Source organism: Camelus bactrianus, chromosome 26 (genome assembly GCF_048773025.1).
Source record: "Camelus bactrianus isolate YW-2024 breed Bactrian camel chromosome 26, ASM4877302v1, whole genome shotgun sequence".
Lineage (NCBI taxonomy): Eukaryota > Metazoa > Chordata > Mammalia > Artiodactyla > Camelidae > Camelus > Camelus bactrianus.
Genome location: NC_133564.1, coordinates 10563337 through 10589350, shown reverse-complemented (window position 1 = coordinate 10589350; position 26014 = coordinate 10563337). Strand labels below are relative to the sequence as shown.

Here is a 26014-nt window from a genome sequence, read left to right as displayed (position 1 = left end):
GAGGGGAAGGGGCGGGGGCCCGGGAGGCGGGCCGGCGGCGCGAGGCGCGGGCCTCGGGGCCGGCGCGGAGGATGCACGCGGGGGTCCTGGGCCTCTCCGCCCTGCTGCTGGCGGCCGAGCAGAGCGCGCGTGAGTGCGGGGCAATCCGAGGCTGGGCGCCTGCCATGCCCACCTCTCCGACACCCCAATCCATCCTGACGCCGGGGACCCACACACCACCCCGGCCATGGCGGCAGCCTGCCCCAGCCTGCGGCCAGCCCTGCGCGCCAAGGCACGCACGGTGGCCCCCAACCCGCGCAGTCCTTAGTGGATCCCCGCGAATGCATGATCCCCCGTGGATGCGTGATTCCCTCGAGGATGCATGGTCTCCCTCCTCCGTGCATGAGACCCCCTCCCCTGCGGATGCACGATTTCCCCCGCGGATGCGTGATCCTCTCCGGGAACCTGGGCTCGTGTATCCCGCCCTTCCCTCCATAAAGGCCTCCTGAACTCGGCAAAGTGCCGCAGGTGCCAGAGGTGCTGAATGCGGGCCCCGGTGCGCCCTGCTCTTCATGCCACCCTGCCGGCCTGGGGGGTCTCAGCGGCGGGGGAAGCCGCTCGGGGGCCGGGTTCGGGCGGGACGGGGCTCGGCTTCGGCGGAGCTCTGTAGGGCTGTTCAGACCCAGGCAGGCTGCTGCTGGCTGGGGACACCCTGGCCCTGCGGGGAGCGCGGTCTCGCCAGCCGAGGCGGAGCAAGATGGCAAAGCCTTTAAGCGCCTTTTCAGTTTGAACTTGTAACTCCTTCGGTGCCGGAGCAGAGATCTCCTCCCACTTCCGCCGGGCCCCCTGCAGACGCGCCTTCCTTCGCGCGATCCCCACGGGTCCAGGGTAGCGAGGTGGATTTAATGCGGCCCCAGCAGCTGGACCCCCAGGGCTGCGCACCCCTCCTCAGCACGCACGCACTTGAGGAGCCTGGGGCGGGGCGGCTGGCTCTGAACTTTGCGGCTGCGAGAGACTTGTCGCCCCCGTGTTGGCGGGGTTCCTGGTGTGAACAGTAGTTCCTTTGGGTCCCCCTGGACACTCCCGCCGTGAGATTTCAAAGGCGCACAGAGGAGTCGCCAGAGTGAGCTCCCTCCAAAGCTCCCTGTCCGGCGCCCCCACCGAGCAGGGCCAAGACAAGACAGGACCCCCAGGTCTCAGCACCCAGCCCAGGTGGTCCTGCGGCCGTCGGCCCCTCCTCCCCAGCCCCAACCGGGAACGGCACGGGGCCTCAGCATGCCTCACAGTGGGCAGGGCAGTGACTCCCCCAGAGGCTTTCTGTGCCTGAGGGCCCTGGTTTGCCGTGTGTTGCCTGGGTGATGAGAGCAAGGAGGAATGGCTGTGCAGGCCCTGGCTCCTCCGCGCAGAGCTGCAGGGTTCCTGTCTGTACCTGGGGCGGCGCTCTCCTGCTACTGATCACAGCTTTATGTGCCGGTACATCCATTTTAAACTCTAACATGGGAAAACCCAAGCAACAGTCAAGAGAAACGATCCCTGTGAATCTCAGTACTGGACAGATGCAACCACTCACCTCTGTTGTCATTAGGGAGTGCAGATCCTAACCTAGATTTGTCAGACTCTTTCCTCTCTTACCGTATCCTACAATTCTCAAAAATAAAATAAATGAAGAAGCAGTCCCCCGACAGGAGGTTTAACAGTTCTGAGCACATACTAAGTAACAGGTGGTTGCTGTGCATGCTGTCCTGGGTGATCCAACAGTCCCTCTACACGACCACGGTGTCTGGTATCTGGGATCCTTTGGAAGCTCTGGCACTTTCAGCCTCACTCCCGTCTAGACTGCCTGCTGGCTCTGCCAGCTCAGGCGCTGGGTCCAGCAGACAGCCCTGCTGGCCGTAGGGGCGGGAGGCAGTGTTGGCTGGTCACCCAGGCACCCCCCAGCTTCCCACTAATGGTCTCGGGCTTCCTCTTTCGTCCCCAGGCCTCTGCACCATGGTTTACTACTTCACCGCAGGCCGGCTCCTCTGGGGCTGGCTGACCCTTTCCGCGCTACTGCCTGGCTTCTTGGTCCAGGGCCTGAGCTATCTGTGGTTCCGAGAAGATGGACATCAAGGTCACGGCTTGCTGGCGGTGCTGCACCTCCTACAGCTTGGCGTGTGGAAGCGGTAAGAACAGGCAGCCCCTTTCACCCCCGAAGCGTGATTTTGTACGTGCAACAGGGCGGTTCTTCTGCCTATGTGTATTCCATCCTAAGGGGCACAGAAGTGCAGGGTTGGGAGAATATTTGAAGCCAACTCTTTGAATCTTTGCTCTGATCTTGGTCCCCTCGCCCAGCCTGTACTTTCTTGAGCATCATCAGGGGCTCCTTCTAGAAAAAGGTGTAACCCTTCACAAACCTTTTCTTGACTTGGGCAAAATTCTGTCTTGCTCTTGTTTCAATTCATTGGTCAACCATTCCATGTAAACGCCTGCTTCCTCAGTCCAGGAAGGTGGCACAGGCTTAACCACAGGCTCAGCAGTGGAATCGGCCTGGTAACATCTGTAACAAGCTTATATTGCAAAAAGAAGCCATTTGGGTGCCAGAGCTAATTTTTTCCATAAACGGGATGGGCTGAGTGCTCAGCAAGCTCACCTGTGGTCCACCACTGCAGATAAGGTATTGTTTTCACTGGGAAACCTCTCAAATGATGCAATGAATGTGAAATGTATTAGGAAACTAAAATGGTTAGTGAAGAGAGACATGAAAATTAGAAATTAGGAAAAACAACTAGCTGTCCATATCTCTTCTTATTTTAAAAAAAGTTAAGGTGACTAAACATATAATTTTAAAGGACAAAAAAAAAAGAAAGAAACAAACAAAAAAGAAGTGAGAAAAGTCAGGAAATGTTGGAAAAGATGATAAAGACAGAATACACAATTATTCAAGGTGAACCACAAGGTAACTCTGAGTTCTGGAACAGTCAGTGCAGGCATAAGAAGCTACACGGTTTGCAGTGTTTCTGAAATTAAAAATGAAGCAAATAAATGGAAATCTACTTCCTTAGAAGAAAGCTTTGAAACTTAAAGCAGAAAACAAGAAATCTGTTCCTCATTCTGGAACCAGCATATTGGGCTCTCACGAAGAAAACACTGGGTAATAGAGTGTCTTTAAGCAAATCCTCATAGAATTTTGCAAGACTGATTCCCAATCAGCGCCCGAAAAGCAGCCTTTGAGCAAACTGCAATTCAGCTAAAGTGCCTGTAGGAGGAGCCAATTCTCTTTGCACAATCCCAAACAGCATTTTAAAAGGGATCACTTTAAGTGACTTCATAACAGAACGCAGAATCCACTTAATATCAGAAAAACCAAATAAAACACAAACCTTGTGAGGTGAAATAGCTTATAAAAAATGCAAGGCCTTAGAACATTAATGTATTCCTTTTTAAATTCCAAATAACACGGACTATATTAAGGTTAAGTGACTGTTCAAGACTGATTTAGTGACCACTTGTCTAAACAAAGTCACTTACTTTTTCCTAGTTTGTTTTTATACTTTCACTCTAATGCTATATGTTACCAACATTAAAAAAAATTGTAAGCCTATAAATCCATTTGAAAACAGCATGGGACGGCAGAAGAATACAGAACGCATCACATCCTCAGCATGTGTCTTGGAAGTTTTTCTTTAGTGAAAGCTAAAAGTTCTCAAAGGGAAAGCTGAGGTGAGCTTTAAGGATATGTAAGGCAAGCTTCCTATAGATGGGTGTAAATGTAATATTTAAAAGTTTGTAAAATTCAGCCCTATCAATAAGCACATGAGTAGATGCTCAACACCACGAACCATCCAGGAAATGCAAATCAAAACCACAGTGAGATACCACCTCACACCCACTGGGATGGCTACTATCAAAGAAAACCAGAAAACAACAAGTGTTGGCAAGGATGTGGAGAAACTGGACCCCTTGTGCACTGTGGGTAGAAATGTAAAATGGTGCAGCCTCTGTGGGAAAGAATATGTTGTTTCCTGGAAAAAATTACACATAGAATTATCATATAATCCAACAATTCCACTTCTGGGTATATATCCAAACAGACTGAAAGCAGAGTCTTGAAGATGTCTGTATACCCATGTTCGTAACAGCATTACTCACAATAGCCAAAACGTGAAGCAACACAAATGTCTATTGACAGGTGAATGAATAAACGAAATGTGGTATACATGTACAATGAAATATTATGTAGCCTTTAAAAAGGACATTCTGTTATGTGCTACCACATGGATGAATCTTGAGGACATGATGCAATAAGCATGCAGTAAGACAGATGCTGTATGATTCCACTTATATGAGGTCCTTAAGAGTAGCCAGAATCATTGAGACAGAAAGTAGAATGGTGGTTGCCAAGGGCCAGGGGAGGAAGGGGCGGCGAGTTACTGTTTAATGGGGACCGAGTTTTAGTTTTACAAGTTGAAAAGCGTTATGGAGACGGATGGTGGTGATGATTGCACAACATTATGAATTACTGCAAAGCGTTAATAATCTATTAAATTATGTTATTAAATTTAAATTATTAATACCACTAAACTGTACACATAAAATAGTTAAGATGGTTAAGTTGTATGTTATGTGCATTTTATTTACCACAATAAAAAGAACTGGAAAAAAAAAAAAAGTACAGCCATAGCGGAAACCTCAACTGTTCGCTGTCTCAGCTTTCACATTGCCAGAAAGCGTTCAGATGGAGAGAAGGATCACCATTCTTCACCTTGCGGGTCTATGATAGACTATTCCAGCTGAGGTGGGAAAGTCTGGTTTTTTATTTAAGCTGTTCATGAAAAGGGATTAGAGCTTGCTGAGAAACTTCATTCCGAAGACCGAAGTTAGTTTAATTAACGTGTTAACAAAGTCAATTTTCAGTTCACGCTGCCGTAGGGCAACTAGGTATCTCAGAGCACCATCAGCACGGCTTAATATGTTCGGTATCTATTTGTTCACATTCACTAACCTGTGTGTCACCAAAGGCGCTAGGGACACACGTGGTTAAGACACTGTCTGAGGCCAAATTGGGGGCAAAGCTGTATCAGAAGAACAAAAAGATGTTCACGGGATGCTGGAAACTGGAGGATTGCCACAGTGCATCCCTGGACCAGCGATATCTTCACCACGCGGAATTCATTAAAAACGCAAATGCTCGAGCTGCACCTGGACCCACATCACATCACGGCAAACTTCTCCTAGTTCTCCAAACACATCAGAAATTCTGGGCTGCAGCCCAGCACCCTGTCATTGGACAGCCCTCTTCGTGACTCTGATGCTGCCACTGTTTGGAACCACCACCCAGGCACAGAAGCCCTTGCGTGAGGGCTGAAGGATGAAGTGGATTTTAATTCACATGGGAGGAGGAAGAACTTTCGACCCAGAAAACAGCAACAGCTGTTGCAGAGGCAGAAAGAAGTGCCAGAAATGGTGTTTTGGGAACACTAGAAATTTATTGTCCTGTGAGCGCAGGGGAAAGATTTTCAGGATGAGAGCAATGTGGGCTAAGACAGACTAGGCTGGACCATGAGGGAATTTGTCCACTAGGTAAGGGGTTTGAGACCCACTGGAAAGGTTTAAGTAAAGGAATACCCTGGTGAAATGAGGCCCTTAGAGAGATGGCTGTGGGACAGTGAAGGACATAGAAGAGAAGGAGGGTCCAAGGACCAGGCCAGCAGCCAGAGATCTGGGCGGGAGCTGCTGAGGACCCGGAAGGATGTGGACCCGGACAGAGGCAGCAGCCACGAGGACAGATCTCGCCAGAATTTGATGGGAGCTGGTGATCCAGGCGTTCCCACTTCCTGCACCCACCGTGCCTCAGCTTTCACTTGGATTCCCCCCAACCCACCAGCTTTCCAGTGATCCCAGCCTGAGTTCCTTCCCTGCAACGGGTCCAGAAACCCGGTTCAGAAAACCAGATGAATCGCATTCCCACTGGTTCTCCGTCTCCCAGAGGGAAGCCTAGCTCCTCAGCTGGACCAGAAGAGGCCTCTGCTGTCCAGCCCCAGACCAGACCACCTCCTGCCCCGCTGACCCCACACACGCTCCCTGAGGCTTCATCTCCGTCCTAAGCTTGCCCATCCCTCCTTTACCTGACCTGGCGTCCTCTCTCCTCAGACCCCTCCCACCCTTCTCATTTTGTCACGTTTTTCTTCCTACTTAAAACTTTACACGTGCATATGGCTTTCTATCCACAACTGAATCTTGGGCTCCTGGGGGACTTCCTTCATTTCGTTTGCGCTTTCTGCCGCCTCCAGCAGGTGGGAGCAGCCCAATAAGGATGCTTATTGAATGAATGGAGGTGGTGGGGAGGGAAGGAAGGGGACCAGTCTGTCCCCAGGATTCCAGACCAAAAGGGAAGCTCCCATGTTTGGCTCCATATGCTTTTTCTTAACATTATGTTTGGGTCAGAGATCATGGCTTCAAAGACTCAGTAAGAAATCGGTTCCCTCCAGGATTCCAAATCATGAAAGAGGAAAACTGTTTTTCTCAAGCTCCTTTCCTGGGCCCTCCATACCGCGAATAAAGCCATTTCAAAGAGGACCCCCTCTGCTTTGGCTGCCGTAGAAATGTTGGCTGCAGATCAGAGGGAGTGGGTGTCTCAAGGGACTTGAAAGGTGCTTCAAGCTCTGATTCAGGAGTCAGTAAATTGAAATGAGTTCCAGTTTTCCTCCACTTGGACAGAAGTTCTCGACCCCACCTGGACTAGGGGGGCACTCCTGCTCCTGCTGCAGGTGGGTGTTGTGACCACCTTCTTCCTGCTCATGAGTGGACCCGGGGGACACATGGGTGGAAAAGGGGGAAACTGCTGCAAAAACCAGAAGTCCCCAGCACTCGAGTGTCCCCAGGGAGTCGTGTCGTTTTTATACAGGCACGATTCTCAAGGTGGCAAGGGATGGGGCCCCACAGCCCCTCCGGTGGCTCTCATGAGATGGGAGTGTCAGGAAGGGTTTCTAGGGTGGCTTCATGGGACGGAGAGTGAAGCAGGAACACTTCCTAATTTCTTTCTCTTGCGCTGACTCCTTTTCCTGGGCACAAGGAAGGTGGGCCCTCCTTGGGGAGCTGGTGTGTCCCGGTGGTCGGGCAGCCCAGTCTTGCAGACCCCACGACGATGCCCGCCCTTCCTGCTGGCCAGCAGGGCAAGCTTTGCCTCCCGATGAGAAGGCTGCATGGCAACTGGCCACCCCCAATCCCGGCAGCCTCCTGTTACACGTCTGCTGCTGCCTGGTTTCTGCCCGGGATGTCGGCCATCCTTCTCGGAGGGTGCTCTGCCCTCCTCACTTCCTGCTCCTCTCCTCCAAGCTTTCTGCTGGCTTCTCCTCGTCCAGGCCCCTCAGTGAGAACAGTCCCCAGGGTCCTGTTCCCACGGTCTCCTCTGGTCCCCTGGTCCCTGCTGTCTCCCTGTTCCCGAGTCCGAGTTCATCAGTGGTAGCTCCAGAACTCTCTCTTTGTGTCCCGCAGTCCTCAAATCCTCACCTCGGAGGACAGTCATAACCCCAGCCAGTCCGGCAGCCCCATGGTTTTAACACTGGCTTATTTCTGCCAGCAGCATCACCATTTCCAAGTCGTTCACTCTTGAAGCCCCAGAGCCATCGGTTACCCTCCCTCACCCTCCCTTATCAGTCACCAGGTCCTAACCTTCCCCCAATATTTCCCTCACCTGCACCTTCCTTTCCACCCATAATGCTCCTCCAACTTAAACTTCATTAGTTTTTATTCATTGATTATTGCTGGAATTATAATATTAGTTTCTTCCTGATTTTCCTTTCTTCACTAAGCACACACACACACAGTCTTACTCCAGGCTGAGATAACAAGATACCACAGACTGGGCAGCTTACAACAGACATTTATTTCCCCACAGTTCTGGAAGCTGGGAGCTCCAAGGTCAAGGTGCCCGCAGATGGGGTTCCTGGGGAGGTCTCTCTTCAGGGCTTGCAGACGGCCACCTTCTTGCTGTGTCCTTCTTGGTGCATGTGAGCAGAGAAGGACCTCTGGTCTCCCCCCTCTTCTTATAAGGGCACTAATCCCATCATGGGGGCCCCACCCTCGTGACCTCATCTAACTCATCAGCTCCCAAAGTGCCCACCTCCGAGAACCATCACACAGGGTCAGGGCTTCAACATACGAATCTGGGGGACTATGTTCAGTCTCTAATACACACACATACACACTCATCCGGTACCCCAAACACAACATACATATCTCTGCCAAATTCAGCTTTCCAGAGCAAAATCCAGGCCCCATAACCTGCAGTTCAGGGCCCTGGTGTACCTCCTGGGCCCCCTCAGCCCTCCCTCCCCTCCTGTGCCAGCCACCTGGGTCTTGCCAGGCCCCAGCCACTCCCCCTCTCCTTCTCTGTGCTGCTCTCGGCCTGTCCTGCTTTCAGAGGCACACGAGGTTCTACACTCTGTGAGGACGAGGATGAGTTTTCTCACCTCCTTATGGGCTAAAGCAAGGATGACAGTGTACCTAGCAACACACATTTATCGAGCAAATTAATTCCCATCCCAAGAGGCTCTGGAGTGGGGGAGGGGTTCAGGGTTAGCCCCAAACTTTGCAGGACTCAGAGAGAGCCCTCAGCAAGCCTGTCTGGTTCAGGCTCCTGACGCCCCTCCCTTCCCACATGTGCACAGTGTGGTCCACTGGCCAGGCCTTGCTGGGCAGGGTTACCTGCTGCAGCATTTGGATTAGAAGCTCTGTCTTCAGCCTGGAGTCAGAGCTCAGGGGCTCCAGTGTGGAGAGGTGATGGGTTCATCCCCAGAATGCTATCTGAAAAGGGGGGTCTTATTTGAGCTGTCACAGTGTGGTTCTGAGTCCCAGCGCCCTCCCCGCTCCAGGCACTGGGACGCCGTGTCCACTGTTCCATCGAGGGAAGGGGAAGCCTCCGGCCGGGGCCAGCTGCTGCTACAGGAGGCCGACCTGTCAGCCCTGCGCCTCTTGGAGGCTCTGCTTCAGGTCGGGCCCCACCTGCTGCTTCAAACATATGTTTTCCTCGCCTCGGACTTCACCGATACCGTGCCAGGTGAGTAACGTCCACACTAACCACAGACTGCCCAACTTCTCCCAGCGGACAGAAACCAATGCCTTATTTAGCCAAGACCAGCCATCTAAGATTTCCCCTGTTAGGGAGAATTAGGGCAGCCCAAGTTCACTATAGTACAGAAGATGATGGTTAATACTGGCTTTTGTTTGGGGCGATGAGTTCCCAAGGAGTTAGCTTCCTCCATGGGGGTCAGTCCCTGAGACAGAAATTGCAGATAGTCACATTACCTGAAGGCACCTTGGGAAGGTACCACATGCTGCCACTCAGTGAGATCAGTGTGTCCGTTTTTCAGGGGGACCAACTCAGCGCGGCCAGAGGCTCAGGCCTCAAGAGCCGTAGAAACAGAACAAGTGAGGCCCAGCAAGCGTGCGTCTCCCGCTGGCACTCAATCCAGGGCACAGGCTCTCTCCTACCGCCTGACACCATTGGCTGTCCTGGTCTTATTTCCTTGATTAAACCTCCTTCGTGTGGGGTGGAGGGCAAGTACATTCAGGATGGAACACCAGGTTCAGAGCCTTTAGGATCTGCTTCATCATAAACCAAAGGACTGAAGGAGCCATGACTTGGAAGCTTTTCTCAAAGGGCGACCACAGGGGAGCCCAGCCCACCGGCTGGGGAAGGGGCCCGTGTGTTGTGCAGAGGACACTCTCCTGCCCAGCCTTGTTCTCCTGAGCACAGGCAGACGTGCGTGTTTGCACAGAGGTGATGGTGCCCTCTGTGAAGTCAGATTTTACGAAGAGGCTAGGCGTCCTGTAAACACCACTGTTGTCCCTTCCCTCCCAGGGCTGAGTGTCCTGTGCTCCTGGTTGGCGCTGTCCTGGGCCCTGGTGTGCTACACCCGCCTCCTGGGCTCCATGAAGCCAGGCCGCCTCTCCATGTCCTGGACGGCCCTCGGCTGCCAGCAGCTCTGGAGGATGGGCATGTTGGGATCCCGCGTCCTGAGTCTGGTTCTGTTCTTCAGAGCTTACCACCTCTGGGTTCTGGTTGTCGGAGGTAAGCTGTGCTTGTGTTCCGAGTGTCTACTGCTGTGTGGTGAGCCACCCCACAACTTGATTCCTTCAAAAGAGCCATTTGTGATCAATATCCCTGATTCTGAAAGCTGGCCAGGCTCCGTCCGGGCGCTCTTGCCTGGGAGGGCGGGCCTCACACTGTTGCAGCGGGCCCACAGGTGTCTGGATTCAGAGGGAGGTTCCACCAGACTGGCCGTTCAGACGTCTGGCACCCAGGGCTTCTCCACCCTTTCTCTTCAGCAAAGCCATCTGGAGTCAGATGTAGCAGCTGACAATTCCCACAGAAAGCGGGTGCAGACTGCCAGTCCTCTCATTGCTGGCCCAGCTCTGGATCAGTATGGCTTCTGCTGTGTCCTACCCAGCACAGCATTCTCAGGCGGCCCAGGCTCAAGAACGTGGAGGAACCGACCCAATTCCATGAGTGTCCAGGATGGGAGCTGCGGGGGCTCTCTTTGGAGATACGCTCCCACAGCTGAGCTGGCCCAGCCCTCAAAGGACCAGCCAGCTCCAGAGCACGACTTCAGCTGCTGTGAGGGCTGCACATTCTGTATCATGGGCTGAAATCTTTAGTGAAGCTGTCACCCAAACGGAGAGAGGCACAGGGTCCCACCTGCCCTGGCCCAGGACAAAAACCTACAGTACGTACGATGCTGTTGCTCATAGACTCCAAAAGCCCTCTGTTTTACTCACATGCCAAACTTTGGCTATTTTCTCTGTTTCAAACAGGACAGCTCCACTGAACCCAAACCCTCCCTCAGCCCTCAGTCTAGCCGAACCTGATTTAACCAGTGATGACAGGGAGTCTGACTAAGCAGGGTGCTTGGAGGGGACCTCTCCCGGTCCCCAGAGAATATGGTCTACACAAAGGAACAGTGTATTCTGTTTAAAGAGAACTGGAGGCACCACGAAATACTTAGGTTTGAACCTAAAGCAAGCATTGATACACTTATTGGCAGAAAAGAGAAATTTTTGAAAGAAATTGTATTCCTAAAGAGATTAGCTTTTTAAAAATTCATTTAAAAAAACTGGTTCAAACCCCACTATATTATTCCTCTTTAATACAGACATAAATATTACAGCTGGGCTGCTGCAGATGTTTTCTTTGCATGTGGAGGGTTTTAGCCCTTAAACTAGCGACTTAAAAATAGTGGGTCACCAGTTTCGTAACTGCTTCCTTAAACACATTCTGGAGCTAAGCGGTCATAAGCACAGAATATTTGGTAAGTGTTACCGAAGCTGGTCTACGCGCCTCCCTGTTAGGTCAGCTACCTGTTGTGAGGACCAAATGAGATACTATGTGCCAAAATTAAGTGTTGGTTTCCTGTGCCCCCTGAATCTCTTCTGGGTTTTCACCAACCCCTCGGAGTCAGATGTAGTCATAACAGAGAAGACGGTGACGGGTCCTGGGTTTCCGCATCCTTGCCCCACCCCCTGCCCGTCTCCCTGCACCGAGGACCCTGACCTCCAAGGCCTCCCCTTCCAGGTGCCCACTGGCTGGTGATGACATTCTGGCTTGTGGCTCAGCAGAGTGACATCGTGGACGGCACCTGGCACTGGAGGCTGTTCAACCTGCTTGTGGGGGCCGTGTACATCCTCTGCTACCTCGACTTCTGGGACAGCCCTTCCAGAAACAGGATGGCCACGTTCTACATGGCAAGTGGTGATGACGGGTTTCTTTTTTTTTTTTCCATTTATTATTTTTTATTGAAGTATAGTCGTTTACAATATTGTGTTAATTTATGGTGTACAGCATAGTGATTCTATTATATATAATATATATATATGTGTGTGTGTGTATATATATATATATATTCCTTTTCTTATTTTCATTACAGGCCATTACAAGGTGTTGCATATAGTTCCTCATGCTATACAGTGGGACCTTGCTGTTTATCTGTTGTATATATATATATATACATATACATATATGGGTTTATGTATATATATATATAGTAGGTCAGGCCACTGACCGGGTGGAGGGCATGGCCCTGCAGCCCAGACCTCAAACGCTCAGCCAAGCAGGGAGAACATGGGTTTCAGCTCCAGCATCTGAGGTGTGATGCAGGATTTCTTCCTCATGAGCTTCGTGGGAGGGACAGCTCCAGACTTTTCCCCAGTGCTCTCATCTGCCAAACAGCTGTTGCTGGGAATGACAGGTGACAAGAGCAAAGCAGAGCCTGGTGCCTGGGACATGCTGGCTGTGGGGTACTCTGAGAGCTAAATTATTTTAAAAAAATAAATGACAGGCACCTTCCCTGGTGTTGATGCATGAGCCCTGACCCCAAAAGAAAGTTACTCCTTTGGGGTAAATTGTGTTCTATTAGCAAAGAAAGTGTTAATGCTACTTTTTTTTTTTTTTTTTTTTTTTTGGCCTCAGAAGCAAAAAGACCACAGAATACACTTTCTAAGGAAGATGGGCTTGGTGGCTGCTTATAGTAGCTCTGTTTTTTAATGAGGAATGGTTTTGCTTATATGAGGGCACACGTGTCCCCGGGCCAAAGCAGTAACTTCTGGAGTCCTTCTTTCCTTGATTCATTCAACAAACGCATGAAGCATTTCTATTTGTCAAGGTTCTGCACTAGGACTTGTTCCCACCCTCCTATGCCTTCCTTTCCTCATCTTCTGGTCCAGAAAATCCTAGTAGATCACCTGTAACAGCTGACATTTGGGGCAGGATTGTCATGCACCAGACACTGTTCTAAGCTCACTTGTTTCTCACAGAAGGCAATGGGATGCAGCCCATTTTACAGATGCAGAAACTGAGGCACACAGAGGTTAAGTAACCTGCTGAAGGTCAGGCAGCTCCTCAGTCAGAGGCAGGATTCAAATCCAGTTGGTCTAACGCCACAGGCTGAGCCCATAGCCACCACAGCTGGACAAGTGGGAAGGGGCCTCGGGGGCCTCTGTGCAGCCACCCTTCAGCATGGCTGGCTGTCAGGGACACTCAGGGAGGTCTTCTAAAGATGCCAGATGCCTCATCGGCGATTCTGATCCCACAGGTCTGAGTGAGGCCTGGAGTCCGGGTCTGGGAGCAGGGTCCAGTGGTGCTGATGCAGCCTATTTGGGAAGTGCTCCCCTGTGCTCACTGCTCCTCTTCAGAGGTGGGAACCAGCCCCCATCACTTGTGAATGTCAGAGAGCCCGGCCGAGCCTCCTCCACCGTCACTGATTATTCACGTAAAGAGGCACAGACAGCTTCCTGCACGTGCGAGAAATGTCCCAGACACCAGAGTGTGAGAAGGTCCAGGCTCAGAGGCCGCAGGGACACAGCACAAGAATGCAACCCCCGTGACTGGAGAAATGGTGTTATCAAACCCCAGAGGAATTCAAGAGGCTGACGGAGGAGCAGGGCCTGGGAAAATCGGGGAAGACTTTGCAGCTGTGACACTGGAGCTGGGTCCTGAGGGACAGGACGGTTGGCCGGAAGAGGAGATGGGGTGGGGGGTGCAGAGGGGCACTTCAGGCAGAGCTGATGAAGCAAAATGAAGACCACGGAGGATGGGGGAGGCCACAGGAAAGGAGATGTGGACAGTACCCAGACAAACCCGGACACCAGTTAAAGGCAGTGATAACAGATTTTACTAAGTCAGTTGCAGCAGGGAAAGGGGGTCCAGCGTGGACTGACCCCGCCCTCAATTTGTGCAGAGGTGACTGCAGATTTTAAAGGGAGAACGGAGGTGGGGAACAGGGGGGCTAGAGCAGAGTGGGGAGTGAACAGGGTGCTTGATGTGACTGCAGCGTCTGGCTCGCAAACTGGCACTTTTCAGGAGCACAAACACACTTCCCCCATCTTCATGACCGAAGGCAGTGCTCACGCACCTTAGCGCCAGGAGAGAGAGACTTGCCCCCTTGGTTTGTGTTTCAGAGACAGCTCTCAGGTCCTGGAGAAGACGGCGCTGGGTGGTAGATTTCCAAGGGGCCGAGAAGGGATTTATAATTGCACGCTTTCTAAAGTAACTGCCCCTGAGAAGGGGCTCAGGGCCTATCAACCTATCACCAGATTGCGGCCAGAATAAACCAAGTGCACCCGGCAGCATGGAGCTTTCTTAGGCAGGAGCTTAACTGAGGCCAGGCCATTGCCCTAGGGACGCTGCCTTGGAGCTGTCAGAAACTACGTTTGTGTTTGTTCAGGGCTCTCAACGTGGGAGAGGTGGACGAAATCATCTCTGCTACGAGCCTACAGTTTGTATACGCCAAGGCTGAGGCCTCGTCGAGAAGAGGGCTTGGAGGAGCCTGTCTGAGTCAAGTCTGGTCAAGAAGAGAGTCTGCATCAGTGGAGCGTCACTGCATTTGTCAGGGTTCTCCAGGGACACAGGACCAATAGGATGATGCACACAGATATGGAAGAGGAGGTTTATTGCAGGAATTCACTCAGGCAGTTATGGGGGTCTGCCTTCCACAAGCCGGAGAACCAGGAAAGCCAGTGGTGATTCAGTCCAAGTCCAAAGGACTAAGAACGAGGGGCTCCGGCGTCCAAGGACAGAAAATGGACGTCTCAGCACAGGCAGAGAGAAAGAGAAATCCCTCCTCCTCTACTTTTTTGTTCCATGAGGACCCTCCGCAGACTGGACAAAGCCCACCTGCATCGGTGAAGGTGACCATATTTACTCAGTCTACTGGTTCAAGTGCTAGTCTCTTCCTGAGACACCCTCACAGACACACCCAGACACACTCTTACCAGCTATCCGGCCCTCCTTTAACCCAGTCAAGTTGACCCATGACATCAGTTGTCACGGTGCTTGTGAGGTCAGCCTGCCGGAAGAGGGCTCTGGGTGGCAGAATCGGACATATTGTCAACAGGACACCTGCATCGTCAAGGAGTGGCCTCACCACCAGCGTGGAGGTGGGGCTATCCCGAGGTGCGTTAAGGCAGGCAACAAGGTCTGCTCTGCAGGTGAGACAGGTCACCCTAACAACAGCATGGAGGAGAGACTGCAGCGGGAGAGTGAAGACAGAGGCGACAGTCAGACCCTGACAGGAAGTAACGGGTTCAGAACCATGAAATGGCAGTAAGGACGGGAACAAGGCAATAGATCTGAAACAAACTTTAAGCGTTTGACTCAACAGGACCAGACGGCTGATGAGATGTGGGTGATTTAAGCAGAGAGGGAACGCCTCCAGGTTTAGCGGACTGGGCTGACGGGCAGTGCTGTGTAGCGCCGAAACGCCTGCTGAACCCTTGGAACACAGCTGTCCAGAGCCTAAGGTGTGGGGGGAGGGGATTCTTAGGATTTCTAAGCAGCCCCTAGTGCCATTTTTTACTGTCCCCTTATTTGACCTTTCTAGAGTAAAATAATGCCAGTGAGTGGCTGTGGCAAACCTTTGAAGACTTTTAACATAATCATATTAGTTTCGGGTTTTTTTTTTAATGTCTTATATACAGTATTTAAATATATTATCTTTGAATTACATCCAGTTTGTTTACTTAAAGAAATACCTGTTTATATTTAACAACTGGAAAGCAAATTCATACGCCCACCTAGCTGTGAGAGCGGCCACTATTTGGGACCACAGAGGAAGGCCGTCCCGCCAGCAAGCCTGCCTCCCCTGCTGCCACCTGCTGGCCTCGGGCAAAATTTACCTTGAAACAGGCAAATACTTGGGGAAAAAAATTGAAGTTGTTATGAAAGTTCGCGACTCTGGCTTACCAGAATTCAGTGTCACCATGAGCTCTGCAGATACTTTTAATTTTTGCATTATAAAACACATACACTCAGTTAACATGAGACTATGAAGCATATAAAGTAGGAAATAAAAGTCTCCTGTCAGCCCTACCGGACTCACCAGAGGGAAACCCCCACCCTTGTGAGCAGTGCCCTCACACGTCTTGGGGGTTTACAGGTCTGCAGATGTTTCGGTGAGCTGCACTAAGAACAGGGAGAGTCCCCCTGTGCCAGAGAGGCTCACTGGACCCTGACTCTGCTTCTGGGAGGCCCAGTCAGCAGTGGGAGCCCTGGTGGGCACAGAGGTCAGAGCCCCCAGCCCTGAAGGACGCTGCAGAGGACTGCAGGATGGGAGCATCCCCAAGGCCATGTGACCTGACCAGGTGTGGTGACTCTTTTTGGTCCCACAGATTATGCTGCTTGAGAACTTCCTCCTTGTGCTGCTGGCCACAGACTTTCTCCAGGGGGCGTCGTGGACCAGCCTGTGGGCCATAGCAGGAATCTTGTCTGGATTTCTGATTGGTAAGACCCAAAGTCACCTTCCTATCCCCTCCCTCCTCACCCCAACCTGCTTATTTACAATAAACTCACTCCAAAGGCAGGAAACGGGACTCAGAAGCAGTTGGTGGAGACCAAGGAGGCTCCCTGCACTGTGGGTTGCAAGGCCGTCCCCACCAGGGCACAAGAAACTGAATCAGTCTTCATCTGCCTCACTTGGCTGTGGTCAGAACTACAAGCCAGCAGGGGCTGCCTCGTTGGGGGGGTGCCCTCCCTGGAGCAAGGGCAGGGGTCAAGGACATGACCTCCCTCTCTTTTCCCACAGCAGCAACAAGGGATGGGTGGGGAGGGAGCAAAGCAGGGGTCTTCCTGACCCCACACGTGTGCTATAACTCAACAAAAGCCCTAGGAGAGGGGGCTGAACTAGCCCCAGCCTAGGAGGCACAGAGGAAGTTAAGTGACGCCCACGGGGTCGGACCATCCGGAAGCTGCAGAGCTGGGATTCACAGCCACTCCAACTCATGCGTCTAGCACAGGGCCTGGTGGTTTTAGATAGTCACATTTCATGATGAATGAATGACTTCAAGGTGTGTACTTTACCCACCGTGTTAACTAGCCTGATTTAACACAGCAATGTGCGCTCCCAGGCAGAATTCCTCCCATGCACTTGGAAAATAAAGTGAGACGCACCCCTGCTGTCAGCCTGCCCCCCACCCGGCCCCCAGCAGGTCCTGGCTCAGCAATGACAGCGCCCTCACTCGGCAAGCCTTTGCTGTGGCTGCCCAGGACGGCACCTGCATGTCTCAGGCTGGTCCTTGTGCTTCTGAAGCTCAGTCCAGTGCAGAGGTTCCCCTGCTGTGTCCAGCAACTCATGGCCTGGAGCTCCTGTGCTCGCCCCAGAGCATTCCCGGACCCCATCACCTGCAGCCTGGAGGAGGCATGTGGGAGGGGAGGTGCCAACGAACAGCCCCGGCCCCTCACACCGAGGAATGAGTGTGTTATCGGGGAGCAGGGCCCTTTTACTAGTCAGCAGCTGGGGCTGGACTAGCCTGTGTGGGTAGCACTGACCAGGGAGAGGAAATGCCCTGGAGTGTCCAAGCATTTGGAGAGAAAGAGACTATCCCGGGACAGAGCAGATTCACAAACGCCGCCTCAAGCCACCTGGGCCTTGGCTCTGGCCCCTCCCTCAGCTGTCAGGGGCCGTGGCTCGCTAGGGCTTGCTGAGTCTGCCCTCCTTTTTCAAATTAAACTTCTTGTTCTTTTTGAGATCACTGAAGTTTTAAGAAGGCATACAGAGAACTCTACATCAATAAATCTTTTTGAAAACGTTTTTAACAGCACAAAGCAAGAAATGACACAAGGACAAGTAGTATGACTGGAGATGTGTGACTAGTAATTCACCAAGGAGATAGCTTTGGAGACAGATTTAGGAGGATGAATGGAAGATATTAAGGTCAAGAACAGGGAAATTTTTCAAAGTTGTGCATGAAAGAGATTGAGAGAGGAGAGGGAGGGAGGAACAAGGAGACGTCCCTGCATCCCTGCCCAGTCCCTGCAGTGGTGACTTCTGACAGAACTGCAGGCAGAACATCTGAACCAGGATACCGACATGACCTGCAAGACACAGAGAATATTTCAGTGGCCATAAGGACCCTCTGATACTCTTATAACCACGCCCACTTCCTCTCACCCCCACCTGCTCTGTAATCCCCGACGACCCCTAACCTGCCCTCCATTTCTATAATTTTGTCACTGCCACTGCGTCACATGGCTGGAATGGTACATGTGCTCTGGGCGCTGGTTTGGTTCACTGAGCACAGTCTCCTGGAGACTCATCAGGGCAGCCCTTCCTTTGTGGCTGAGGCCGGGTCCGAGGTCTGGATGAGGCCCAGTCTGCCGGCCCTTGAAGGACATCTGAGTTGTCCTTTTCCACATCATCATTTGTACGCAGGGCACTAGTGTGCACATAAACGCAGAGCTGAGGACCCTGGAGCCCAGGTGAGAAGCGGCCAGCTCCCTCCCAGGGCCGAGTCCGCTGCTCCTGGCTCTGCCCAAGCAATCTTCCTGGGGGCCCGGGCGCTCGACACGTGGGGGAAGGGCCGTTGCAGCTGGGAGGCTGAACAGCTCGTAAGGACTTCTCGGTTCTCGGGAGGCCTAACTGAGCTCTGTGAGCACAGCAGGGTCAGAGGCAGAACGATTCCTCCCATCTACTTGACATATTTTTACCCTCCGATTAGAAAACCAGTGTTGGTCATCATTCCAAGAATGTGTGATGCTCCTGGGGGCCGCCTCGCTGGCTTCCCCGCCCAGTGTTGCTCCAGGGAGGAGGGATTTTCATTCTGTGTGTTTACTTGGGGATGGGGGGGCCAGGTCCGAGGGTCAGCACCCCAGGCTCAGGAGGCCTGAGGGGCTCAGACAGAGCCCAGCCTGCTGGTCCTTCTCCCCGGCTTCCTGGGGTGGCCCTGGACAGCATCCTCTGCAGGAAGATGGGGTGTAATTATCATCAGAGGAGCACAGGCTTGAAAGTGTCTGGCTCCCATCTTGAGCCCCCTGACAAACATGTATTGAGTACCTCCTGCATGCCAGGGGCCTTGAGGGAAGTCTGTCTTCGTTGAACACATGTACTTGGGACGTGCAGGGTGGAGGGGGAGGCTCACTGTAGGGTAAGGCCTACAGTTGACTGTGAGGACTCAGAACCATGTGTAGAGGTGGTCTGAGCCATGCCCTCCCCCCAGAGGCAACACACGGTCACATCACGTGGGAATTCTGGCTGCATTCCCCCAAAGACACTCCGAGAGGGTGCGAGGGGATGTCTGGAGGTTCCTCTAGCTCCACTGCTATGATTTCCTGGCCCTGTCGATGCTTCCCTGGCTTTGTCAGGTTTCACACTCACTGTTTATAACAAGCGCCCTGAAACCAGGCACTTGGTCCAGTACAACAGGAAGCTGGAAATAACGTGGGAGGATTGCTGGAACGCTCTGTTAAATAAATTATTGCTGTAGTCAACACTTCTGATCAAAATAAATTAACCTGACAACAATGTGATTAAGATGTTTGTGCACAAAGGAAGTATTGCTGTTGCTCATGGAAATTCCTTGATATCTGGGTCTTGTTTTTGAAATGACTCCTTACCTACCCCTCCCCTCACTTTGGAGTCTGTCACCCGGCGTGTGGATGGTTGATTTCTGAGTATTTGATCCATCCAGCTGTTTGAAAGTAGAAGTAGCATTTCTACCAAATCCCTCAGTCACACATGCACACACACGCACACCCAGTACTTAAATGGAGCCTCCCTCAGCAAAGATGTCATAGAATGCATAGGATTTAAACTTTATTACATTTCCAAGACTAGAAACACCTGCAGTTTATGGGAGCTAGAGTGTACCTAAATCTTCCCTCCAAATATCCAATTCTGTTGCTCCAACAAGAGTCCTGTTTTGAATTCCAAATGATATTACTCCACTCAAAATTCTAGAACCTGGAATTCTGCAAACCCCAGGGAGGATGCAGGATTTCAAAGAACATAACCTTGGGCTTTTTTTTTTTTCTTCTTTTGTAGGCGGTGCCTCGCTGGTAATTTATTACAACCTGCTACATCCTAAATCCACAGACATCTGGCTCAGCTTTGTACGGAAGTCCTGCGGCGTTGTGGGGAGTGATAAAGCAGAGGGAGACTCTTCTCCCGGGGCCCTGGGTCCAGCTGGGGAGAGACCAGAGAGCCAGGGCACAGGCCAGGAGGAAAGTTACGAGCTACCAGGTCTGGGGAGGCCCCCCAGCCCACAGTGGGGTCCCCCAGAGGCCGGGCTGGAAAGCCAAATTGCTGGGGAGGACTCTTTCCTCAGTCACCACCACTGGCTGTTGGTGAAACTTGCCCTGAAAACAGGAAATGTGTCTAAGATCTACGCAGTCTTTGGAGAAGACAATCCTAGCCATTTTTGTTCCGTTACGTGGGGGGTGAGCCAGCACTGCAACCAGCAGAGGAAGCCCTCTCTTCCCCAGCAAGAGCTTCCCTTGTCACCCCTTGAACCTCTAGCCTCAGAGAAAGGCTCTGAGTCTCAAGCTGCCCTGAGAGTGGAGGCTGACCTGTTGGAAACCTCAAGTTATGTCTCTTTTGCCAGCAATCATTATGACAGAGCTCCTGCCCAGAGGCTGTCAGCTACACAGCAGGAGGGCAGCCCAGGGGAAGGAGCCGGGGCTGTCTCTGAGGTGCAGGGGAGGGGTGCAGATGGGTGGCCCAGTGCAGGGGAAGGACAGGACAGCTCCACGCTGTACTTCAGCGCCACTGCAGAAGGGGCCATGTCCTCACACCAAGAAGGTGGGCCGGCAGCTCTGCAGATGTCCCGCTCTGGGAGGAGAATGGGAAGGCACAGCCCCACCCAGCCTGCCTCACCTCTGCCAGCCACTAAGCCCTCTCCTGTCACCATGGCCAACATCAGCCCGATCTTAGGCCCGGGCTCAGGGAGAAGCGTCCATCGCAGGGCAGGCTGCCCTGGCAGAGCCCCGGGCGGCTCACAGCACGGGGTGCAGCAGGAGCCGGCAAGTGACCTGAGCCACGCAGCCACGGCCGGCTCACAGACCTCACTGCCGAAGGTGAGCCTGAGGCCCGCAGACGAGCCCTGCCTCACCTCCACCCCCAAGTCCGAGCCCACCCACAGGGGCTGCAGCTGGAGGGACAAGTTTGAGGCAAGCTTCTTCATCTGACCAGTCACAGGGGAGCAAGAAGCAGGCCAGCGGATCAGGCTGGGCACTGGTGTCGGGATAGGAGGCATCACACTTCTGACACGTCCACCTGAGCCCCCCACCCCCCACCCCGACCTCTACTCGCACAGCCAGAGATGAGGGCAGCCCCAGGTTAGAGTCCTTCCCAGATCGCCTGCCGACACCACGTGCCACGCCTATGCACGGAGCCGTTCTCCAACAGTGCGGGAGGTGGAAGGAAGGCTTCAATCAGTATCGGCTGCTTCTGTTTACAAACTACATGTTCCTTTTCTCCCTCCTGTGGTTTCTAGGAAACTCAAAGGTAAAACCCAGAGTCCTATTTTATTCTGTGTTCTTGTTACAGCTAGCTTCTGACACTAAGTGATTTTATTAACTTCTCTGTTTGAAAATGTATTTTAACTACGTTATTTTATGAAATCTCGTGATAAGGTAATGCAAGCCCTGTCTGGAAGTAGAAGAGAAATGTGTACTTAAAGTATCACTGTAAACAAAAACGCAGGTGTCATTGTGAGGTTCCCTTGTCTCTTTGGCAGAACCTGACTGATATTCTGTAAAACCCACAGTCCTTCCTGCAGGCTGGCCTGCCAGCAGTTACTAGTCAGAGCCCTCTTCTCCACTACTGGCTTCAGACTCTGTCCCCTTTATTTCCAAACTCGGATCCCTCCTCCATTCAGTGTGAGACTGTGATGTAAGCTCAGCCAACAAGGGAATTAGTGCCCCTTACCCCTTTGCTCTGTTTCTTTCTAACTCTTCTCCTTAAAGATGCTATTTGTAGATAGTTATTTCCATCATTTTCAAGCCTTCCTTTATAGCTGGTTAAAGGGGTCCAATCAGAAACTATCGAAGCAAAAGACAGGGCACCTGGAGGGCAACCTGCTTGGTGCTGGTGCTTTTTACCTTTTCCAAACACCTCTGGGATCCAGGACAGTGTCTGAGCCTCAACAAGGAAGTGAAGAGTAACTCAGCTCAGTTCACACGTGGTAAGAGCTTGTACGTTTTCTGCCCTAAGCTCTCAGATCATCAGCAACCCTGCTGCCAACCACATAAACCAACCTGAGATAGCAAATGAGTGGCTGAGCACCTTTGTTAACAACAGGTAAATGCGAAGTACAGAGAGTTAATTAACAGGACAAAAGATGGCCCACAGTTACTGACTGTGCTATTACAGCACACTCGTTCCTCCGCAGCCTCTCATCCAACCAGGAGCCTGGGCCTATACATTGATTCCTAACAGACCCCCACCCCATGCTCATCCTCCAAGACTCAGCTCAAACTCGGCCTCTCCAGAGCCTTCCCTAGCCTTGCCTGCCCCCAGCTGTACTCCACAGTTCCCTGCCCTCTAGTGACCTCTTCCTAAACTTGAATGAGCCCTTGCACCAAAGGCTAATTAAGAGTTGCAAATCCTGACCTGTGTAGCTCCAGGGCCCAGCACAGTACCTGGCACACAGCAGGCACTGGGACACTGGGAGGAGCTCACTCATCAGTCATGACTGAGTCACGAGGTGCGGCTTTACAGCAGGTCTAGTCCTCGCAGTCAGCTGTAACCAGATGCTATAACCTGGGGGCTTAAACAGAAGACATTTCTTTCTCACAGTTCTCAAAGTCAAAAGTCCAACATGAAGGAACTTCAAGGACTTCCCAGCTCAACGTTCTCTTTTAGGTCCTGACCCGAGGGCTGGGTGTGGTGTGGTGAAAACAGATTTTATTCAGAGGCCTTCTCAACAGGGGAAGAGACCTCAGTATCAAACCCGCTCGACTCTGAACCCCATGCAGTCTCCAGAAGTGGGCTCCCCGGGCCCGGCAGCACAGGAAGCCAGTCTTGGGAGATCTGACAGTACCCACCCAGGTCCGCACAGCAACACCCTCGGCATCTTCCACAAGCCCTAGAGACTTACCGCTAAGCCGAGCGCCTCCAAGCTGCGATGCAGCTGTTATAAATGTGTCTGCTTTTCCCTGCTTCCCTCACCCCTCACACAAGAGGAAAATAAAGGGATTTATTTTTATCTATCTAGTTTACTTACACTCTGGATTGCTGGTTAATATCTTTCCATGGCCTTTGCAGGCACAGTGACGAAATTCACTGCAAGTTCTTCTATTAACAAGCAGGAAAAAAGGAAAAAAATGTGTAACTCTCTGTGTTGAAGGATGGTAATGAGACTCACTGTGGTGATCGTTTCACAATATGTACAAATACTGAACCATCATGTTGTACCCCTGAATATAACGCGATATGTCAATTATACCTCAATAAAAAAAAAAAAGAGAAGCAGAGAAACAAGAACGGAAGCTTTACATTTCTGCCCTCCTCTGACATCAGAAGAGAGCCTAGAATGAAGACAGCTTTGAAGATCTTTTATAACACACACGGGGTGGTCAAGGGGAAAAGAATCAGATACGATGTAATGAGACTAAGTACCTTCTTTAAAAGCAAGTGTATTTGTCAGCTTTGGATGCAAAGCAAACAGCATAGCATCTCAGTGGCATAAAACAATAATCACCTTTCACTCAGGGGCCTGGGTGTCATCTGGGGGCTCCTGTTCAGGCTGTGGGTCAAGGTCATATGTGCTCCACATCCCAGGGTTAAGGGGCAGTGGACACGTCGGCCAGACACTCCCAGAGGGTGGCTGGAAAGGTGACCACTGCCACGCCTGCTCATGTTCCGTGACCTCAACAGGTCACATGGCCAAGCCCAAGTTCCGTGGGGTGAAGGAAGAGCAGTGGTCTGCCCCAGCAGGTGGAAGTCCCCCCTTCCCTCCTGTCCTGTTCTCCATCTCACAGTCCTGGACTTCACAGCTGTCAAATCTACAACAGCAGAAAGAGTTAACACACATTTGCCAAAGGGATTTACTGAAATTACAAATCCAGAGATAGATTCAATTCTCCTCAAGTCTCAGCATTTATAACTCCAAAGACGTGTGTAACATCCATGCCCTAAGGCATCTGGTTTTACAAGTCAAGAAGAGATCTGACACACATTTCCTCACCCCCTGTGCAGAGGTGTCACAGGGCTCCCTGACTCATGTTTTGGGGTCTTGTGTTGGCCACTTTTTCTAAGTTTTTCTTCCATACTCCTTCCTTTCTCCCTGCCCCAGTCAGCCTACCAGTTCCTAAAAGTCAGAGGTCTTCACAGTCCTCAGAGTGAACCCAGAGGAGACCCAGAGAGCCGGCCCTGGAGCAGGGCGCTGTGTGGAGACCCAGATGGGAAATCCGGCTCCCACATCAGCCCCCCGAACTGCTCCTCTCCCACATCCTCTCCCAGTTTGCTGAGCAGTCAAGGGCCTGCAGCACAGGCCTGGAGGAGAGGGGCCCCGGCAGCCACCTTCCAGCCGACCTGCACACCGAGAACTGCCTTGTTCCATCCCCGCCTCCAGAGACCCGTGGACAGATCAGCCTAAGAAACTGCTAGGCAAAGCGAGCAGCAGTGTCTTCGGTTCCGCCTGTTATATTCTGCTGTGCCGAGTGTGAGATTTCTCCATCCCTTTTGAGTCCTTTCCTGAGTCAGTTCTCAAGCGAAAGCCTGACAACATTCGGGTTTTTTAAGCACCACAAAGACTTTTCGTTAAAACTCACTCTGGTTGTTCAGTGTAAAATAGTCTGTTACTTTTCTGTCCTCCCAAATTTGATTTTCAATTTTTCATACTTTTTAAGATGACCAACTATCCTGGTCGACCAAAGACTGGGGGTTTCCTGGGATGTGAGATTTTAGGGCTAACTGGATAGTCCCAGGCCAGTTGGGACGGCTGGTCACCCTGATACCTGTCCGCCCTACTCGTCTTCTACTTTATGTCACAACACAGTCAGGGAGCAGAGGAAACACGCCTTGGCTAGAGCTGGGAGACCATGTGCGTTTCCTGAAGTAAGCCCCTCCACCACCAAACCCCTGTCCCTCATCAGTCTTGCAAAGATCAGTATGACTAATGTCCCCCTCGCTAATCACGACTACCGCAGCCAATATAACGGTCAACTTTAAGCTAAACCAATGCCAGGAGAGGTCCTGCTCTGAAGTCAGAGCTATAATCCAGATTTTAAGTTAACATCTCTGAGGGAGGAAATCTCCCATGGAAAAATACCATGGAAAAATCCACAACTTTGACCACAGAGATACATTCATTATGGCAAGACTATAATTACAACACTGCCCGTCAGGGTTTCCATTATAAATGGGGTCTAAATCTTGGTGGAACACAATTCTTTCCAGCTGGAGCAAACCATGGACAGGTTTCCAGCCCACTGGGGATTTGTCTGATTTGTTTACAAATTGGCAAGGCTATGGGTGGGGGAAGGAAAAGAGGGGAGAAGAATAAACAATATGGATTTTTGTTTAGTGTGTCCTTTAAACTGAAACTAAAAGACACAGACCAACAAAAAAATAACTCATTGAGGTCAATTAGGGATGTCATCAAGATCTGAGAATTTTGGATTTAAAGACACATTTTGCCTTTTACTTTAAAAGAAGGAACACTCGATAAATGAATACAGATTTCCTTTTTTTTTTCCTTATACCTGAAATTTGATCAACCATGGAAGAGATGAGCTTTGGCTCACCGTGCCCTTGAGGGAAGCAGTGTGATGGGAGACTGGGTGGGACTAGACCTGGGTTGTCCTCTGGCTCTATTTCCGGCTACTCTCTGATCACTTCTTTCTGACCTCAGGTTCCTCGTCTGTGAATCAGGGATACTGTTAGTCAGTCTGGCTAGTTTATAGAGTTACTTGTGTATGACCATAAGGCAATGGAGATGAACTGTGTTACCCAAGGGGCAGAGTTCTTCTGTTTGCGCATCCCAGCCGCCCCCCAAAGAGGGTGGAGCCTGAGAGTCACCCCGTGTAGTTGGGGGGCTGCTGTTCCCAAGGCCATGGAACAAGGGAGACACCACCACCCCTGGGATACTGACTTACCCCAGAGCAAGTGCATCCCGGATCCTGATGGGGGTTCAAGCTTGTTTTTACTAAAAAGTTTTACAGTAATTGCTCCAAAGCCATAAACTCACTTCGGGGCATCTTGCCACAGTCTTGTGACCTTGTAAGGCATAAGGAGCAAAAACCTCCTCCATGGAGCCCAGCAGGGAGAGGGGGTGAGGGCAGAGACCC

General features: G+C 51.6%; 1 protein-coding gene and 1 long non-coding RNA gene across 2 annotated transcripts; one reads left to right on the top strand and one right to left on the bottom strand.

The window, feature by feature from the left end:
• On the top strand, positions 1 to 24147 carry XKR5 (XK related 5). The gene is made up of 7 exons (XM_074353412.1): positions 1 to 129; positions 1958 to 2141; positions 8832 to 9016; positions 9821 to 10030; positions 11531 to 11700; positions 16120 to 16231; positions 19767 to 24147. Exons 1-7 carry the CDS (start codon positions 72 to 74, stop codon positions 20906 to 20908), a joined length of 2061 nt encoding a protein of 686 aa, XP_074209513.1. The 5' UTR covers positions 1 to 71; the 3' UTR covers positions 20909 to 24147.
• Positions 16286 to 22888, bottom strand: LOC141575094 (uncharacterized). Its single transcript, XR_012502418.1, has 3 exons — positions 22822 to 22888; positions 22364 to 22491; positions 16286 to 17821 (listed from the first exon to the last, which is right to left on the bottom strand). It is a non-coding gene; the product is annotated as an uncharacterized LOC141575094 (long non-coding RNA).
• Positions 24148 to 26014: the final 1867 nt, after the last annotated feature.